Consider the following 18,921-nt stretch of genomic DNA (forward strand, 5'->3'; position numbering starts at 1 on the left):
GATTACTTCTTTGTAACGCCAAATCTTTACTATATTTTATATCTTAAGCCTCCTGACGATTGTAAGTATATGATTAACCCCATACAAAGAGATGTTTGAAAGACATAAAATGTCAAGGGGTCAATGACACTTCTATGTATAAAATCGAACCGACTTTCCTTTAAATTGGTTCGTTTTTCCAACTAAAAATGACTAAATCAGTTAGATTTTGAGATTTTTGGAAATCAATTTCGATAGAATTTAATGTTGCAAAAAAATGTGTCCGGTAAAGTGAGATGAGTTGAGTTGAACTACGACAATTGACACCAGGGAATCACATTATAAACGATTCTATGATCCCCCAATCAGGGCATTGTTGATGAAAACAGTCGATAAAGGAAATCCCAACCCCATTGTTGGGTTAAGGTGGTTGAGGTTATCCACAGATCTTGGTTACCCCAGTCAGAAGCCATAGACTGCCTTCATCGTTTCTCAAGACATTTTTATACTTAAAAATTTGTGTTACAAGTGTTAAACTCTATGTCATGTCTCCATCCAAAAGTGATAAACTCACCAATGGCTCAAAATCAGAGCTGAGTATTTGGACGCGTGCAATAACTGCCAACTCAGAGTGGCCAGACAAGGTAAACATAACCTAATGCTCTTCCCTCAACATTTATTTCACTCTTTTTTATGAAATATGAATGAATGTGTGATGGCTTATGATTTTAGGAGGAATTTCTCGATGTTATCTACTGGAGTCGACAAGTCATAGGGTTAATCATCGGCATTGCATGGGGGATAATTCCCCTCAAAGGCTTCGTTGCATTGTTGCTGTCAGTAACTACATATCATTGAATCGACAATTATTGATCACGCGAGTTTATAGGAAGACTTGGCAAATTCAGTAGAAAGGTCTATTGAGGCAGTAGAATTTATTTTATAGAGAAGTCCGCAGAATTTAATTCATGGAGACATTTTTATAGGAATTATCCGATATCAATTCTTTCTCTTTCTTTTTCCAGCCAAAGACTAATGAAAAGTTCAATTGAAGTCTAACAGAAATTTCTAATGAATTTGCTAGTGATTTTATATAATTTTTTCATACATAACGTTTTTCCACATATTTCTATGTTCGTCCCTTAAAAAAATTGATTTTTCTTCGATTTTTTATAAAATTACTTTGATTTGTTTCAGGTTTGTTGTTGTTAATGCTGGAATAACGTATTTGTATATTAGTAATTTCCAACAAATTGACGAGGAAGAGTTTGGAGGTATCTGGGAATTGACTAAAGAGGGATTTATGACATCTTTTGCCGGATTTTTGGTAATTAGCTATTGTCTTTCCTTGAACAATTTCTCTGGCTTGATTTATTCAAAGCTCGTAAGTTTCGAAAAATTTAATTAATTTGATTTCAGGTAACTTGGATAATAATATATTCCGGATTACACTTCGAATGACAAAAAAGTGCGGGAATTAATTTCCTACTCATGAATTCCGCATAATATGCAGGCTCGAGCACATGGATTCATCTACTCGTCATTTTCAATACTGTACATAGGTATCTGAGATCCTCGCTCGGTGTCTCCATATTGTTATCCAGTAATTCCCTCTTTTCTTATCGATTGAAAACTCGAATTGTTTTAAACAAAATAAAATAAATGAATTGATTGACTAATGAATTGTGTTGTTCAATACTGAAAACAATTGGTTCTCCCCCTTCTGCGATTTATTTCATAAGTGAATGAGAGTTAAAAATCATATTATGGAAGGATAAGAAAAATATTTCCTTAAATCATAGCGGATCAACTCATATTCGCTCGTCAAATCTTTCAAGTTTTCACCTTCTTCTTTTCTTCTTATGGAAAAAATATGAAACATGTGGCTCAAATTAATTTTTTATTAGAAAATAAAAAGGCAACAATAATTCATCCAATCATGAGGCGTTTCCTCCCTCGAGCTCTCACATCCTCATACTTGGCAACAATATCCCTCCTTTGCTTATCGTCCACATGTGCCTGATAACTAGTCATAATTACCGAGAACAATCCCGGTACTTGCGAATGTGAACTCAATAATGAACGTTCAAGAACGTATAAATCCACAGCCTTGTCTTCAACAGTTGAATCAATTCTTGCGAGACCAAAGTCGATGAATATAAAGGCATCCTTTCGGGTCTCTTCCCTCTCAATCAGTTCATTTTTCACGAGAATGTTGGATGTGGTCAGGTCACCGTGAATAAGATGCTTCGAGTGAAGTTTAGCGATCAATACTCCCAGAGCCTCACCGAGGCCATTCATCCACATTTTCTCATCAATTTTGTTTTCAATCTTCGTGTCTATGTAGAGTTTCAGAGGTATCGCATTATTTATGTACTCCATGTAGATGGACCGCTCTTCTAGATCTACATAGAAGATTGTGGGAGTAGAAACTCCTGGAAAAATTGTTATCTCATTGAACTAGACGATTTACTGGTGAAATGATTTTTACTGAGACATTGTTGTGTCCATCAAAAATCGAAGTTTGATTGAAACTGATGTCGTCATAAAATATACGAATAAGTCTGGTAATTCACCTGCTATTTTAGCTCGAACAATGGCTCGACTCTCATTCTTCACCCGATCCTTACTCAAGCTCTCGTCAAGATCCGGATGTCTGTAAGTTTTCTTAAACCTCTCCTTGACAAGTGTTTCCCTCCCCAAGTAAATACCCTTATAAACTCGCGCTTCAGCGCCTTGAGCGATAAGTTCGAACCCCTCGCGAACCATTTCTCCCTGAATTTCCACCCCAATTTAACTTGATTGTGGAATAGATTATTAATTTGACTCAATCAACTGAACCATCGAACATCATCAACTATTTATCATTCAGTAAATTATTAAATCCTAAAATTCTGAAGTAAGACACAACAATAAACACAGTACGTGGTTATGTTTGTAGAGTGTTAGTTTTCAATGGGCGTCCCTATGTACCATGCGTGCACCGGCGACTGAGCGGCCAACTTTTCGCCCCAGGTATACACCTAACCTAACCTTACTCAAGTCATCTATATAGTAATCTCCGTGCCAGCCAAATAATACGCTCGCAACGCGTGAACGCCAAATAAATAAAAACGAGGAAAAACAAAAAAGCGCTCTGTAAACTCTAATAAATCGCCAGGAAATTCCAATTTCCGAGGATTCACTTGTGAACCCACATCAAAATATCTACAAAATTGTTAAATCTTTATAATTGAAACAGAAGAGTGAGATATTCTCCGAGAATTCAGTCCGTGATAGCGCTAGAAGTGGCCGCGCGAGTAGTTCTCAGCCTCATGGCTGCAATCGTTCTTCTCTCTTAACACCAGTCACTTCCCTCCAAAAAAGTGGATCTAGTTGTACAACTTGCATAATCCATTATCCCTACTAAATAATGTATGCAAATTAAGAGGACTAACGGTCAGTTCTGTCCACATAATCTATTGGCCAGTAAATAAGCCGCGGCGATTAAAAAGAATAACGACTCGTAAAACCTGGAAGCTCGATCACCCAAGAAATATTTAATATCAATTGTTTATCGAATTGAATCATTGCAAAGATAACAACTATCGCTGCTGAACGTCCTTATATTGCCGACGATGACGGAGGTGAAAAACACGCTGAACGCTAGTCGGTTGATAGCCGAAATATACAAGCGGCCGTCGTTATGGGACCAGCAGGATGCGTTGTATTACAATCGGGATACTACTTACAAATTGTGGGTCGAATTGTCAACGAGACTGAACGTTCAGTGTAAGTTTATACTCTTCAATGATCTTTTACTTCGATATTATTATTATTATTTAGTATTATGAATGAAATCATTACAGTAATAATAATCACTTTTGTTCCACTGCTATCTGATGATTTTGATAGCTATACTGGCTTATTAGGTTTTTATAACTTTCTCTGAAAGTTCTACCGATTTTTTAAATTCCTGTACTTAAGTGTAAATTACTTTCATCAATATTTTTTGAAAGATATGGAGCTGCAGAAAAGATCATCACTTGTGCTGGAAAAAGGGATGATGAGAGTAAAGTTGAGTTTAACAGTCAATTACATTTCAAATTTGATGGCTAGTTGACTTTTTTTCGTTAACGTTGTAAGTGTCAGGAACAATGGAAAAAGCTAGAAAAATTTGAGCTGGAGATGGCCAGACGGGGCTAAACTACTGCTTCTTCACTTAGTGTCACCCAAGTGGCCAGTGAATGAAAGCAAGAAGGGGAGCATCGATTGGTGTAGGGTTAAGACGACACTAGTCAGTCCCATCCGCTTTGTAACTGAACGTCACACCCGGGTGACATAACCGAAACATCGTCACCTTCTTTAATAACGGATGCTACTGTGACAGGACCGTTAATATTGAACTCGCAATCGAGTCGATCAATACCGCGAATACATAATAGACTAACAATTATGGAGAACCGTACATCAGCTGTAGGAGAGGTCTCTATGGAGATGTCCTATTTGGAGAATTCTAAGTGGATGCCATCGGAGTATATGCCAAGACGAGTGGCTAAGACTGGGGCTGAACGGATGAGAGCGTGCCATGCACGGAAGAGATTATTGGCTGCGGGAATTGATCCCGAGGTTTTGGAAACCGATGACGGCATGAGAGCTGCATTATATCTGCCACCGAGGCCACGATCACCGCCGAAAAGTGGGGCTGAACGCATGAAAGCGTTGAGAGAGCGTAAAAAAAATGTGAACAATTGTGATGATGATGAAATACGAACCATCGCAAGGATTCCATATCATCAAGACGAGGCGAATTCTGAATCAGTTATAGAGATGAAGGAAGAATCGGAGATCGAGACAGAACTAGAACTTCCGAATGGTCACAATGTGATGACTAAACGTGATTTAGGTGACAGGGATTAATCTACTGCTCATACCATGGGTGATAATATGTTTCAAGGCTAGGTGTCATAAACAGATCATCCTCTTCCATATGTACGATTGATAAACTGACTGATTGATTGAGGATGATTTGCTGACCACGGCGTAGTTTGAAAACCAATTCTAAGCGCCAATCGAATTATATGAATTCGATTTAATTTATATTTACGTAGATTTATATTAGACTCAATATTTTTATCATTTTAGTACACCCTAAATGTCGATTGCAAGAAAATCAGCTGATCAGCTCGGTTCTTCTCAAATTTCCAGTGCCCTATCTTAAAACAAAATGGAAAAGCCTGAGAGACGCCTTCAGATCCGAGATGAAGAAAAAGACCCTCAACCAGAAGACGACAGCCCCGAAGGGTAAGACTTGGAGGCACTACAAAGAGCTTCTGTTTCTAAAGGAGCAAATGCTTCCGAAGAAGCCAAGCGGGAATTCGTCGAAGAGAAAGGATGACCCATTAGCCATTCAAACATCAGGAAAGACGACTAAGAGGATCAAGATCACTGGTGTAGCATCAGTTTCTGAGACTGCTAACGGCCATACTAATGACAGAAACTTCGTTAATATCAAAGAAGAGCCTGAATTGATTCTTGATGAGATTCAAACGGATGGACAAGGAGATAAGGATTTTGTTGAAATCTTCACGAGTTGCGAGGACTCTAATCTACTTTCTGGGAGTCAGGATGCAGAGCTGACGGGTTCGACGACTTGTAATAGTAATGGATACACCAGTGGAAAGTCTTTGGTTGATCCCATGAGCATGAGTGGCCAGGTCGATGACAATTACCACTTTCTCATGAGCCTACTACCTCACATGCAGAAGTTACCGGGGGAGAGACAAATGTTCCTGAGAATGCAAATGCAGGAGATGGTTTATAAAGATGTATATAAGAAATAAATAAAATAATAGTTGAAAAATACTGTTCTAGATAAGTTGTGAAGGAGCAAATCATCTTTTAAGAAGAGGCATGCTCATGACGTGGTGATAAAAGAGTTGACAGTTTTCTGTATTTTGCTATGGTACGACACCTATTGAATTTCGAAAGTAATAAATAAAGTAATAATTGATTTACAGTACTGAAAACAGTATGAACAGGCGCAGAATTTATTTTATTAAAATGCTTCTACTCCGAGATATTAAAGAGACGTAAATTGATGAATCATTGTGATGATTGTATTATCATCGTTTTGTCATGACATGTTCGTCATTGTCGAGACAATCAGCTAATTCTGTGGTACACGAACAAGGGAATGTGAATATCAAAGCTATTCAATAAATATTTTTTATACGGTCGCATTATTTACAACTCTAGGGATTGTCATACGCGAAAAAATTGAATTAAAGAACCTCACGGATTCGTTGTAAAAGGCGATTGAATTTTTGTCCAACTTTTGAGTAATCGTCGGGTGATCCTATTGTAATGGGCAATAAAAAAGTGTTAACGTTGAGCAAATGTGCAGTCATAAAGGCTTGACTCCATCAGTGACTCATTTCCAGGAGAGCCACCAGAGTTTTCTCAGGCATTTACTCACGAGAATTGTCTACATAAACTTCCGAAGGAAATTCAAGAAGATATCTCGAAAAAGGACTGGGTAAGATAAACTCATTTTTATTTCAACATTATCTTGAGAAGCAAGCTAGCCCACGAGGAAATTTCAAGAGGCCTTGACAGATATTTCCTCTCGTTCATATGAGATGTGAGTATAAAGACAACGATAAATGTTTAGAAATGTGTTTTTTATGATGGAATTATCTTGGCAATGAGTCACGATATACCAAAATGTCATCTCTAAAACGAGAAGGAAGGTAGAAGAATGGTTGCAGTGATGACTTTTTTACACAGTTTGCTTTTACACAGTTTTGCAAAACAGTAAAAATTGGTTAAAATAGGGCAGCCCATCCTTAAAGGGTAAGAGAGATCAGCGTGTGCTAAAAATTCCTAATATTTTTGGATCCTGAGGCACATCGATCTCCATAATCGTGTGTAGCTGATGTATGTGCTATGAATGATGAAATTGTCGATAATCTTCAGTAGGAATTTTGTCCAGCAATTTAGAGAATTAGAGGGATTCCGTTAGCGGTTAAACCGCTTAATCGCTTCACTACTGATTTCATTTCGAAAAATCAGTGAACATTCCTCGATAACTGCTCGTTCAACTGCGTATACTCTCGCCGCCTATATTCCATACCACCTCTCTTGGTGATACAATACCACCGATAGTACGAAAAGGGGCGTTTGGTACGGTGTGGTACGGGCCGACACACTCGGTTCTACTCGGCTCCACTCGTCAGGTGTTCTCAGTGCTGCACAGGTATGCAAAGGTGTAAAATCCCTCATCGCGGCCCAAAACATTGAATTCCCATCAATATTGTGCCCTACAACCCTCCACTATCTCCTAAAAAATCCAAAACTCTCACACGCGAAACTGAAAACTGTGATAAATCACCGAAAATTCACCCTTAAATTTTTTTAAGGTTAAATACCTCAGTGCCAACAAACCGTTCACCACAGGTACCACTGAGTTAGTGTATGTGTTGTATACGCACAAGTATGGCTCCACTCACAGACAACAGCTGCTTCGCATTATAATTCACGGTAATTTTTATCAAAATAATTCATAAGCAAAAGCCTATCATCTCGTTTCCCTAGAATAAAAAACTAAATAGAAATAATTCCTTTGGCAATGTTGACCACTGGGGGTTAACAATCAGAATGCACCACAAGTAGGAAAATATTTCATTGTTTTCTATTCTATTTTCGGCGAAAGTTGACGTGTACGATCACAAGATACTTTTACCTTTGTCTATTCCCCTCCTCTGGCCTAGAAGGCGGTCTTTTGTTAATGCACCTGACAATTCGATTGTTATGAAATTTTGTTTTTAAGCGCTTCCTTTTTTTCGAATGTGGGACAGTGCCAGTGAATTCATAAATTGTCAGATTTTCTAGAGTTTGTTATACGAAAATATGAAAGAGATGGTTGATATTTGAGGGATTAAAGGGAATGGATGCAATTGAGATGATTGATATTTTTATATATCTTATCACAAATAGAATTTTTCTATCCCACTCAAAATCATTTGACCATTTTAGTTGGAAACATTTTTTCATTCAAAGAATTTCGCAAAGGAATTACAAATTCAGTGGCAGAATATAAAACCTTGCTATTTGTTGTAAATAGAGAAAAAAATAGGTTTTTAATGTAATGCACTAGAGTGTTTCACTGGATAAAGCGTAACAGCCGGTGTATCCCGCCGGAACCCTTTTCTTATTATTAATGGTCCGTCCTTTGCATTTCAGCATGACACCTCTTATAAAATATGAACCTGCCACGACCCAACAAGAGCTAAAATCTCAACCAACACAGGACCCATAGAATGGTAAACTGGGCCGTTGCCGCAGAAGGCCATCCCGACTCTCTCGACCCCTGTAACACCCCTCGCCCAGAGGTTCCAAGTGATGCCCAAGCGGTCCATTCCACCTACACTCCACCTATGGGACTGAATGACGTCACCCCACTGAGTGATGGGAGTACCGTGACCTCAGTAACGACAATCGCTTCGAACGAGACTGTTCCCAGCATTCACAATGATATCCCCCTTAAGAATGTCGCCAGTAGGCGTGACTTGTCATCAGACAGTGATCCCCTAGGTAGTAAGAGCCAGAGTGGTCCGCCATCCTTATCAACAGCAGTGATTAATGCCCCGGGTACAAATCCGACGATAACATCGAGCTTAGCTCTCGAGGAGAATTACGAGGGCTTCGGTTACGTCGAGGAATTGTCACCTAGTCAGAGAAGTAGCAGCTGCAGTTCAGCGCCGTCACCAACTAATGGACAGTCAAGCAACACAGCAAAGACATTTAACAATAGTCCTGTGAGCACCCTAGGGAGACACACTTGGCTGAGAACGTCGTTGAGACGCACTCCAGCCTCTGGAAAGCGACAACTCGGATCCAATGCATTAGCCAGCCAACTTTACCGGAGCGGAAGTTTCAATAGCTCCGGAAGGGGTTCAACTTGTGACGCAACGGACGATATGTACAGTGACATCTCGTTGGAGGATGACGTTATTGATCTTAATCACAGAGTAAGAATGATACAGGAGCAGATGGATGCGCTTGTTGATAATCAGTCGAGTTACTCGATCAGTTCGGAACGATATGCAAGAGTGAAAGAAGAAAATGCAACACTCCAGGCTAGGGTGCTGATGCTTGAGGAGGCATCCAAAGATGCGGAAGCTAGAAATGAGGAGAAATTGCAAGGGGAGCAGAGGAGGCACAAGGAGTGGATAGCGAGGCTGGAGAGGGAGAAGCAGTTAGAGCTGGAGAATTGCAAAATTAAGATGCAGGGTCTCGAGGTGGAAAATCATCAGTTGAGAGAGCAAGTGACAAGACTGCGACAGCAGCTGAATGTTGCAAAGGAGGAGAGAGAGAGGCTGGAGAGTACCCTGGAAGAGGCGAATGCCGCGTGCGAGGGGGCGAGACAAGGTGAACGTTCGGCTGTGTTGAAGGAAAATGAATTAAGAGTGATGTTGGATGCTGCGAAGGAGGAATTGAGGGCGAGGGCAACAGATAGGGGGCGAGTTGAAGAGTTATTGGTAGAGGTAGCAAAGCTCAGGGCGAATAACAAGAGCCTTGAAGAGTCCAGGGATGAACTTCAAGCAGCAGCAGCTCTGCAGGTGGGAAGGGAGCTGTTGCTGTTGAATCCTGCGACTTTGGAGAAGAACTCGAAGAGCCTTGCAGCGGAAATGTTAGATGGCTCCAAAGATAGTGTGGACGGCGAGGGAAAGAAGAGGAGTTTGGCGGAGGTGCTGCAAGCTCTGAAGGAACAGCAGGAGGTTAATGCTCAGTTGAGGGCGTATATTGATGGGATTCTATTGAATATCGTGGAGAATTATCCGCAGTTGCTCGAAGTGAAACAGCCACAGTAGCGTGGAAATTGATTTATAGTATGTATAGGATTCGATTGAAATTTCACGTGATGTTTCTGAGCATACTTTTGGGCCAATGAGATTTAGGAGCGGAAAATTTTGGAGACAAGAGAATTTCATGGATATTTCCATCAAATGAATTTACGAAGATATTATCGGGAGCTTTACAATCCCCAAGTATTGTGTAAAATATAATTGCAAATTTTTCCTTTCTGAGATAACATTTGATTGATGGATGATTAACAAAACGGGGACTGATACATGAATTTTTGAAGATTTTGAAAAAAAATGGGTATTGGTCACTGCAAAATCATTCACAACTCTATTGACCACTAAATTGACACGTATTGAATTATCTTGGATACTAAATTAGCATTGAGTTTAGGTATTTGAGAAAGTCATCGCTTTCATCATGATATATTGGTCCGTCCTTGCGTCTGATAATGAATTGATTGTACATAATGATTTTATTAATTTGTTAATATGAGTGTAGAGAAGAGAATTTGTTGTCAATTGACTGACGATTAGACATGTGATTCAAACAGTATCAGCAGCAGTGTTATTTTTTTTGAATTTATACCGTAATAATGTAGAATTAATTATATCATTAATTTATTTGATACAGATAGCTCAGGATATTGTTCTATCACTTTACATAGAAGTTAGCCACTCTGCAATGCATCCGGGGTGTTGGTAGCATTCAATTATGTACAATATACATAGGTAATTAAGAAAAATCATGACCCACGTATTGAAAAGCAAATCTCATTACACTGTAATCTCATGATAGTAGCGTAAACAGGGGCAATTAATTAGATTATCACTCATAATGCAATAATCTTTTTAATGTTTACCGAGTATGATTTAAGGATTTGTCAGATGTATGAATATTCACAGATTGTGACATGATATTTGTTATATACTTGATTCCCCGATATTCATGCAATAAATTATATTTTTTAAATATAAAAATTTGCGGAGTTGAATTATTACTGGTACTATTGTTATTGTTTAACGCGTTAAATCCCTCTTCGAGTAATGATTCAGAACTTAAATAGACAATTAATTATTCTTGGACATTAATTTTGGAAAAAATTTATTTCCGTTCAACTATTGGGTATCGTGACCTAGGTCAGTGATGGGGTCAGGGATACGTTAGTATTCTACTGTATCACGTGATTGTTTCTTCAATTGGCGCCGCTGGCACGCGACATCTCAAGACATTCCAAGAAATGTCAAAAATAAAATTCTGACGTTTGGTTATCAGCGCTACCTTATGTGAGCAGATAAAGGGGGCGTGTCTGACAATAGGGAGCTTCATCGGTGTGATATTGTGTGACAGAAGAGTTTGTTTTTATTTATAAATCGTAGTCTAACGTGGAGTGATAAATAATTAGGGTGAACAGTCATGATATCTGAAAGGGATTATGCACCACTAAGTGCAGCTTGTGTCAGATCTTTGAATGATAAGATGTATGAGAAGAGAAAACCAGCTGCTGTGGAAATTGAAAAGTAAGGTTATGCATTATTTACATATGTTGGTGAAAAATAAAAAAATTATTTCTCTAATGTATTCTTTCATGAATTCATAAATTAATTACTCGTTATCGGATTGATTTTAACTGTTATTTATGCATTATTATGGAGTGCTCAGTGTTCAGTGCTCATAGCCATGTCGATATCTGATTGGGAAAAATAATTGGTCACTTAAAACCATACGCAATAATGGATTTTTTATGAAGAATTTTTTATAAATATTGTAAATGGGCCACAAATGAATTTCCCATTTTCACATCCAACAAAAAGAGACTGTCAATATATTATATAGAGAATCGAATAAATTTCACTCATAAAACAATAATATTTTCAGAATGGTGAAAGAATTTTCAGCGAGAAACAACATTCCCCAGATAAAAAGGCTTCTAAAGGTTCTTGGACAGGACTTTGCAACCTCTCATAATTCCCACACAAGGAAGGGTGGACTGATAGGATTGGCCGCGATAGCCGTTGGACTGGGAAAGGACACTGGACAATACACTGAGGAGCTAATTCACCCTATTTTGGCGTGCTTCTCAGATCCCGATGTTCATGTACGATATTACGCCTGTGAGAGTCTGTACAATGTCGTGAAGATAGCCAGAGGCGCTGTTCTGCCACTTTTCACGGATATCTTTGGGGCTTTGAGCAAGCTCGCTTGTGATCCCGAACAGAGTGTCAAGAATGCCACGGAATTGTTGGACAGGTTGATGAAGGTACTTTAAACGGAATTATGGAATTTTGGCAGAGTGAAATTTCCTCGATGAATTTTAGGGGGACACGTATGAAAAAATTCAGTAGCTGAGCAGTCGCAATATTTAAACGCAAAGTGGTAACCTTCATAGATCCCATAATCTCAATACTCTCAACTATCCATTATGTGCTTGTTTACCCCTTGCGGAATAGGTGAGAAATCCCATAGGATCCCTCCATACATTCCTTTTTCATGGTATTTCTGATTCACTGCTATTCGTACGGCTGGCAAATGTATTCATCTCGGGACATAATCTCCGTTTTTACGTCTAAATACTCTAAACCTCTCAATAATCGCGTATTAAAACAAAACTAAACGTGCAATTTAATAACTTGAAGTGTGGAGTTTCAAGCGTTCACTTCATTCATAAATGTTATATCTCCCAGACGAGCATATATTATATAACGCCATCAGAGTTCATTTCATATTCATATAAACATCTTCATTCAAAATATAGTACCCTCCAAGCTCCTGCAGTATTTTCCTCTCCGATGCTTTCAAATTCACGAAAATATAGATTCCACGTTTCTACTCTCATGCAAATCTCTTTCTCAATAAATTCTTCACAAAAGCTCCTTCGACCATCAATTCAATCCATCGTTTCAGTACCAATGGAATAAAGTGACTTTAAATAAGACACATAATGTTTGTCTGTTGGTAATGTATCTCAAGAGTGAGTGCTTTCAAGAACAGACACTATGAGTATTTTTCTTGGTGGAAAAATTCACTTGAATTGCTACTGCAATATTTTCACTTGTAAATTAATAATATTAAATCACATAAAATGTGATGTCTAAATTTCCAGGACATCGTGACAGAAAGCGGAATGTTCGACCTAGTAGGCTTCATGCCCCTCCTTCGCGAGCAGATCTACACAAAGAATCCCTTTGGCCGGCAATTCGTGATATCCTGGGTATCCGTCCTGGACGCAGTACCCGACATGGATTTCGTTGTAATTCTTCCAGAAATCCTAGACGGTCTCTATAAAATCCTGGAGGATCCAACCCCGGAGATAAAACGAATCACTGACACAGTCCTGGGTGAATTTCTTCGCAGCATAAAGGCAAACCCATCGAGAATCGACTTCGCAGGGATGATAAATATCCTGATAACACACGCCCAGAGTACAGACGACTTGTTGCAGTTGACGGCCATCACGTGGATCAAAGAATTCGTCAATCTTTCTGGTCCGACGATGCTGCCCTACACATCTGGAATATTAACAGCCATCCTTCCCTGTTTGGCGTACGACGGAGACAACAGGAGGAGCATAAAGGACACTGCAATGCAGGTCAACTCCTCGTTGATGAAGCTCATCACTAGTAAGGAAACGAGTCCAGTGAAAACTTCAAATGTACCGGAGGAGGAAGACTCGAAACACGTGGAGAGCCCGAAAAAAGAACAAGAGCAAAAGCAAAATAGCCAGGATCGAGAGGTCCTGGTGGAGACCCTCGATCTTGTCTCGGTGGTAGAAGTCCTTACGAAACACTTGATGCACACATCAGTTCAAACCAAAGTGGCCGTTCTAAAATGGATTCACTTACTCTTTTTAAACATTCCTCACAAAATGTACAATCACATCGAGGAATTATTTACAGTATTAATGAGAATCCTGGGAGATACATCGGACGATGTTGTTCAGCAAACTCTTGTTGTGCTGGCTGAGATAATCGGATCAAATTCGGATTACACAGGAAGGGAAAATGAGGAATTTATTAAAGAATCTCTCATCTCTAGTGGGGATTCTGCTTCTGGTTCAGTTGGTAATAAATATTTTACAAAATTCATTGTTAATTTGTTGAGATTATTCTCCCAGAATCGACATTTGTTGGAGGAGAGGGGTGCTTTTATCATCAGAGAACTGTGTGTTTTGCTGAGTGCTGAGAAAATTTATAAAGCTCTTGCAGAAATTCTATTGGAGGAGCAGAATTTGAGATTCGCGTGCATCATGATTCAGTCGCTCAATGTTATACTATTGACTAGTTCTGAACTTTTTGATCTGAGGAACAAGTTGAAGAACCTGAAGTCCGAAGAGAGTAGAAATCTTTTTGTCTGTTTGTATGATTCCTGGTGTCACAATCCAGTTGCCACTGTTGCCCTCTGTTTACTTGGACAGAATTACTCTCATGCCTGTGATCTTGTCAGATCATTTGCTAACATTGAAGTGACCGTTGAGTTTCTCACGGAAATTGATAAGCTGGTGCAGCTCATTGAGTCACCAATTTTCACGTATTTGAGACTGGAACTGCTGGAGCGGGAGAGAAATGAGGATCTTGTTCGCACGCTGTATGGGTTACTCATGATCCTGCCTCAGAGTGAAGCATTTGGTACGCTACATCGACGATTAGCCGCGATTCCTCCAGCGAGTATACCCGCGCGAGGCGATGGCAATGCTCTAGGACGGAGGAACGGAGGTAATGGCGAAATTGATTTTCAAAAGCTTCTACGGCATTTCGAGAGTGTACAGGAGAAACACAAGGAGCAGAAACATCGGCACAGGCTGAATTTACTTGTGGAGAAAGACGTTTCTGAGGGGACGTGAGTTTGTGATTTTGGAATGGAAAAAAACTTGTTATGAACTTATTTTGCTTGGATTGAGTACCTCGACAAGTAGTGGAAATCATTGGCGTTCAGAATTGCCGAAATAATGATATGTAAAACTACCATATAGTGCTAATAATGCAAAACAGACGGTCCGATCAATCTACTAGACTTTAAAAACCCAGGAAGTCTTTATTTATGAGTCAAGATCTTTATGCAATAACTATATCCACAGTTCGCGCGGAATTATGAATGAAAAAGGCCAAAACGAGGAGGCTGAGGTTCTTAGAATGATTGATTGATTGATAGAATAATCTCCAAAACTACTAAATATCTTTAATACCACAAAGAAATAATAAAATAAATATGCATCGCACGAAACATCTGTAAAATTCACAAATCCAGCAATATTTTATTAAAGATTATTCGTGATTAATAAAACAGCTCTTACGATACCCTTGAATATTCTCCTTTGCGCCATTCTCACCGCTATCCTCCTCCCCAGACTTGTCATCTTCCTCATCTCCGCCATCACTCTTCCCCTCACTGTGTCTCTGCAATCTATAGGACTCTGAAAGCCTTGCGAGCCTATCAAATAGATCATCATTCTCCTTGAGAATTCCTCGAATCTCCAATTGTGTATCACAGATATTTCTCCACATCTTGGTCCCCTCTTCCCTGATACAACTGGGCAAATGAGATCCCTGCTCCAAAGTTTGCCCACTAGGTAATTGATCAAGTAATTTACAAAGTGCTTCGTGATGTTCAGCACTTTCATCGGCGAGTCGATAAGACATTGTCTCCAAAGTACGTTCATAATTATCAAGATCCTTATCCAATAACTGAATCTGTAGATAGACAGTCTGTGCCATTTTGTACCAATCGGCGAGAGACTCTGACCTCTGAATAATGGAGGGAATGCACTCTGTCTCCAGCAGCATTTTCATCCTCCTACCAGTCTCAGTCACTTTGATCCTCTCGAGAACGTGGAACTGCTCATCATTGTACGTCAGAGTTCTCGTAGCTCTGTCCCTCAATAAATGTTGCCAACCGTCTCTCAATCTGTCAACGAGAGCCGACGCCCTTTCACTGGCTTTCTTCCTCCAAGGACATACTAATTGTCGCGTCGAGGAATCCCACTCCCCCTTTAACAGCCCATCCTTCACGTATTTCTGATAGAGCTGACTCACAGCTGGTGCAATTTCACTGAACAACTGTTTCGTCTTCGATTGCAAATCCCCCTTCCACTCGTTAATGTCGAACTGAAGAGCTTCATTGGCCGATGCAGGACGAATCGTCTTCTCTGAGAATAATTTTGTCAATGCTTGTCTACAAAAGAATTCGTAACGCTCGATGGAAAGGAGCGTCTTCTCGTGAGCCTTCGTGAGGTCTTTGAGACGATCAACTTTCTGTAATAGCTTTGTCAACTGTGAAATGAGAAGTCCGATAAAGGATGTCACAGCTTCCTGAGACAGCTTACTCGAGGACACCAACTTGTCGATCGTCCTCTTGCAGGAATGTCCAGCTGAACATGCCAACTTTGCTTGACTCGCGTCATTCTCCACTGAAACAATATTTGCGAATGTCGGAAAAATTATCGGCGTTTCAATGCCTGCGTAAGATCTCGCCTTCTCAGAAGTCGAGGTGGATGACAACGAGGATGTCACTGAGCCCTGACTAGTGGTATCACTACCCTGAGTACTGCTGGAAGAGATATTGTTTGCCTCAGAAATGGGAACAATCGGTGGAACGACATTGTTGTTATCCCTGGAGTACAATGTCAAGGGCCCCTCCACTGATATCTTGGACAGGGGGTAGCCTCTAGCGGGGGTTGACTCCTCTACCAGTTGAGTAATCGGTGATTCACCGAGGAGAATCACTTGGGAATTTGGAGAGACCTCTGTCTGCTCTTGCACTGCAGCCCTGAGCGTGTGGAATTTATCGTCGGGTTGAAGATAAATAACGATCGATTGCATCGTGTGCATGTTGAACAGATGAAATGCCTTTCTCGAGAGGATGTCTGTCACTTGGCTGAAGAACCTGTCAAAATTCCATATCCTCTGTCTGTCGACCTCCAGTAGTCCAGCTAACAAGGGTGTAACGATCTTCTTAATTCCAAAGCTAAGCCTGCAATTCTTCGGAAGTTCTCTGCTCCATTCGATGGGTCCGTTTTCAGTCGTTTGACTCCCAGAGATGACACCTGACGACTTCTTCGTGGTAATATGAAACATAGTCTCCTTATTTCGACGACCACCAAACGGTCTGAAAGGAAGATTACCAGTTGCCACGTGGTACAGTGTCACGCCGATTGACCACAGATCAACAGTTGCTCCAAAGGTCTTGCCCACTGGTTTCCTGAGAACGGCGCGTTCATACATGTCAGGGTGTAAGTACTCCTCGGTTCCATAGAGCGACATGAACTGCTGGTCCTCGTGAAGTTCTCGAGCTGCGCCAAAATCTGTCAGTTTGTAGATTGTACTGCCATCGTCAGCGATGTACTTCATTATGTTGCCGGGTTTCAAGTCCCTGTGGACGAGATTATTGTCACGCAAGTGCTTCATCCCCGCACAGAGGTGCTCCAGAACGAGAAGAAATTCCGACTCCGAGAGGCCATAAGTATTCTCCGGATCGTCTAGGATGTTGAAGAGGCTACCTCCAGTGCAGAGCTCCATTACTATTACCTTACCGCGACCATCTTGCTCTTCCTCAATTGCTAGGAGCTTCACTATGTTCTCGTGTTTGACCTTTTTTAGGACCTGAAACTCACGCATCTGAACGTCCATTGGACGCATGTGGGAGAGTTGATTAAATGTTTTCACGGCCACTGGCTGGCCGTTGTTCTTGTCAACTCCTTGGAAGACAGCACCAGTGGCTCCCTTACCGAGAACGCTTGTGGTGCACCAGACATAGTTCGCTGAACCTCGGAGATACGACATCTTTTACAGGGCTGTTGGTAAGGGGTTAACGGGTGGTCACGTTGTAGAAAGTGGGGGAGATTTTTTGAGACCTAAAAAAATGGAATTGATTGAGAGAGGAGGTTAATGAGTATGGAACGATTTAGTTGAAAAATACTCTATAGAATCCTTGCAGGAAATTGCGGAGGAAAACTGATAATAATTGTGTTCAACTGCGTTGTAAATCTTGTTGCTAATATACAAGGAAAAATAAATATATTTATGCATTTCAAGAGCAATGTTCCATTTGTTCGTAGTGAGAACTATCAGCATGAATAGTTATTATATGGAGTTCAAATATCCAGCATATGCTACAGTCTCAACTCAAACCATATGAAATTGATTGAAATAAGTGATTAATGCCACATAAAGGGCAATATCCTACATCAATAAATATGAAAAACTGCTAGTATCGTAAAGTCAGTCTGTCAACTATATTTTATTAACTAATTGAATGTCTAGGTTATAACAAATATTACATCTACCTGGTTCTTCCCTTACCTTTGTTGTTCGTTGTCTTTCTCATTCCTTTGTTGACAATTTTGACAAGTGATTTTGAGGTTACGTTTGCCAGTTTTGTTTTTGTAGTGCCCTCATGGCGCACAATTCCAAAACCACTGTTAATTTTCACTTCCACACTATCTGAACACTCTTTTCGTATCACTTAATCAGGTGTTTTCGATTGTCTTAATACAACTGGCGAGCAATCGCGGGTTAATGACTGTATTATTGTTATGAAATTAAGAAAGTTGAACGCATGGAACGTAACCAAACCCGACTCCCGGAATGAAGCATGATTTTTCTATCGCGATAAAGCACGAGATATTAAAGTCTACCTTGAATATCTCCGAAATTATGGAGCTCAACGAAAAACATCAAAATAGATTTTTAGAATATTTTGATATTCTTGGTAAAAAATATTATACCAGTTTCTCCCATAAATGTGACACGAGATTGCCATAAAAATAACTGTGCTCACAAAGTCTATCATCCTGACTGAATTCTCGTCTAACTATTCGAAAGGAACTAAATATGAAATATGTTGAAATAATAGAGTTCAGTTACTATAAACTAGATGGATCAAATCACTACTACGATGGGCCTACTGGATTTTTTTGTATTGTTCTTTTTTTATAACTGTATATATGGAGTAATCAATAATTTTGTGCTTAAAAATAAAAATCACTACCACGACCACAATGATATAATATCTGCAATTCATTTTTCGAATTTTTTTTTCATAATTTATGCCTTGAATTACGTTACTGGGCATTTAAACCGGCGTCACATGATTCACACTCTA

The 18,921-nt window shown here is 39.8% G+C and overlaps 7 protein-coding genes across 11 annotated transcripts in view; 4 read left to right on the forward strand and 3 right to left on the reverse strand.

The window, feature by feature from the left end:
- Positions 1 to 18,921, reverse strand: part of LOC135164200 (uncharacterized) — a 109,793-nt gene that overhangs the window by 20,203 nt on the left and 70,669 nt on the right. The window lies entirely within an intron of this gene.
- Positions 314 to 1,658, forward strand: LOC135166152 (GEL complex subunit OPTI). The gene is made up of 4 exons (XM_064128241.1): positions 314 to 623; positions 712 to 815; positions 1,177 to 1,306; positions 1,399 to 1,658. The coding sequence occupies exons 1-4, from the start codon at positions 525 to 527 to the stop codon at positions 1,438 to 1,440; spliced, it is 375 nt and encodes a 124-aa protein (XP_063984311.1). The 5' UTR covers positions 314 to 524; the 3' UTR covers positions 1,441 to 1,658.
- LOC135164675 (EKC/KEOPS complex subunit TP53RK) lies at positions 1,863 to 2,748 on the reverse strand. The gene is made up of 2 exons (XM_064125303.1): positions 2,556 to 2,748; positions 1,863 to 2,414 (listed from the first exon to the last, which is right to left on the reverse strand). Exons 1-2 carry the CDS (start codon positions 2,746 to 2,748, stop codon positions 1,909 to 1,911), a joined length of 699 nt encoding a protein of 232 aa, XP_063981373.1. The 3' UTR covers positions 1,863 to 1,908.
- On the forward strand, positions 2,469 to 5,971 carry LOC135162536 (uncharacterized). 5 transcript variants are annotated; one of them, XM_064121340.1, is made up of 3 exons: positions 2,469 to 2,637; positions 3,557 to 3,750; positions 5,167 to 5,971. In XM_064121340.1, the coding sequence occupies exons 2-3, from the start codon at positions 3,597 to 3,599 to the stop codon at positions 5,799 to 5,801; spliced, it is 789 nt and encodes a 262-aa protein (XP_063977410.1). In that variant the 5' UTR covers positions 2,469 to 2,637; positions 3,557 to 3,596; the 3' UTR covers positions 5,802 to 5,971. The 5 variants fall into 5 exon arrangements, with proteins under 5 accessions (XP_063977410.1, XP_063977500.1, XP_063977584.1 ...); XM_064121430.1 differs by lacking the exon at positions 2,469 to 2,637 and adding an exon at positions 2,865 to 2,994; XM_064121514.1 differs by lacking the exon at positions 2,469 to 2,637 and adding an exon at positions 3,978 to 4,035 and having other exon boundaries at positions 3,689 to 3,750.
- LOC135161095 (rab11 family-interacting protein 4) lies at positions 6,555 to 10,805 on the forward strand. Its single transcript, XM_064118410.1, has 3 exons — positions 6,555 to 7,216; positions 7,380 to 7,500; positions 8,203 to 10,805. Exon 3 carries the CDS (start codon positions 8,280 to 8,282, stop codon positions 9,831 to 9,833), a length of 1,554 nt encoding a protein of 517 aa, XP_063974480.1. The 5' UTR covers positions 6,555 to 7,216; positions 7,380 to 7,500; positions 8,203 to 8,279; the 3' UTR covers positions 9,834 to 10,805.
- LOC135159817 (protein VAC14 homolog) lies at positions 10,952 to 14,842 on the forward strand. Its single transcript, XM_064115933.1, has 3 exons — positions 10,952 to 11,345; positions 11,704 to 12,085; positions 12,929 to 14,842. Exons 1-3 carry the CDS (start codon positions 11,242 to 11,244, stop codon positions 14,663 to 14,665), a joined length of 2,223 nt encoding a protein of 740 aa, XP_063972003.1. The 5' UTR covers positions 10,952 to 11,241; the 3' UTR covers positions 14,666 to 14,842.
- On the reverse strand, positions 14,981 to 18,633 carry Ikkepsilon (I-kappaB kinase epsilon). The gene is made up of 2 exons (XM_064139662.1): positions 18,120 to 18,633; positions 14,981 to 17,671 (listed from the first exon to the last, which is right to left on the reverse strand). Exon 2 carries the CDS (start codon positions 17,598 to 17,600, stop codon positions 15,087 to 15,089), a length of 2,514 nt encoding a protein of 837 aa, XP_063995732.1. The 5' UTR covers positions 17,601 to 17,671; positions 18,120 to 18,633; the 3' UTR covers positions 14,981 to 15,086.

Source organism: Diachasmimorpha longicaudata, chromosome 1 (assembly GCF_034640455.1).
Source record: "Diachasmimorpha longicaudata isolate KC_UGA_2023 chromosome 1, iyDiaLong2, whole genome shotgun sequence".
Taxonomy (NCBI): Eukaryota; Metazoa; Arthropoda; class Insecta; order Hymenoptera; family Braconidae; genus Diachasmimorpha; species Diachasmimorpha longicaudata.

Excerpts from the sequence above, each read along its gene's own strand:
- Ikkepsilon (XM_064139662.1), bottom strand. The coding sequence starts at position 17,600 with ATGTCGTATCTCCGAGGTTCAGCGAACTATGTCTGGTGCACCACAAGC.
- LOC135162536 (XM_064121173.1), top strand. The coding sequence starts at position 4,414 with ATGGAGAACCGTACATCAGCTGTAGGAGAGGTCTCTATGGAGATGTCC. Across the intron at positions 4,865-5,103 it reads GATGACTAAACGTGATTTAG|TACACCCTAAATGTCGATTG; the intron begins GTGACAGGGATT and ends TTATCATTTTAG.
- LOC135164675 (XM_064125303.1), bottom strand. The coding sequence starts at position 2,748 with ATGGTTCGCGAGGGGTTCGAACTTATCGCTCAAGGCGCTGAAGCGCGA. Across the intron at positions 2,415-2,555 it reads TGTTCGAGCTAAAATAGCAG|GAGTTTCTACTCCCACAATC; the intron begins GTGAATTACCAG and ends CAATTTTTCCAG.
- LOC135166152 (XM_064128241.1), top strand. The coding sequence starts at position 525 with ATGTCTCCATCCAAAAGTGATAAACTCACCAATGGCTCAAAATCAGAG. Across the intron at positions 624-711 it reads ACTCAGAGTGGCCAGACAAG|GAGGAATTTCTCGATGTTAT; the intron begins GTAAACATAACC and ends TTATGATTTTAG. Across the intron at positions 1,307-1,398 it reads CATCTTTTGCCGGATTTTTG|GTAACTTGGATAATAATATA; the intron begins GTAATTAGCTAT and ends ATTTGATTTCAG.
- LOC135161095 (XM_064118410.1), top strand. The coding sequence starts at position 8,280 with ATGGTAAACTGGGCCGTTGCCGCAGAAGGCCATCCCGACTCTCTCGAC.
- LOC135159817 (XM_064115933.1), top strand. The coding sequence starts at position 11,242 with ATGATATCTGAAAGGGATTATGCACCACTAAGTGCAGCTTGTGTCAGA. Across the intron at positions 11,346-11,703 it reads GCTGCTGTGGAAATTGAAAA|AATGGTGAAAGAATTTTCAG; the intron begins GTAAGGTTATGC and ends TAATATTTTCAG. Across the intron at positions 12,086-12,928 it reads TGTTGGACAGGTTGATGAAG|GACATCGTGACAGAAAGCGG; the intron begins GTACTTTAAACG and ends CTAAATTTCCAG.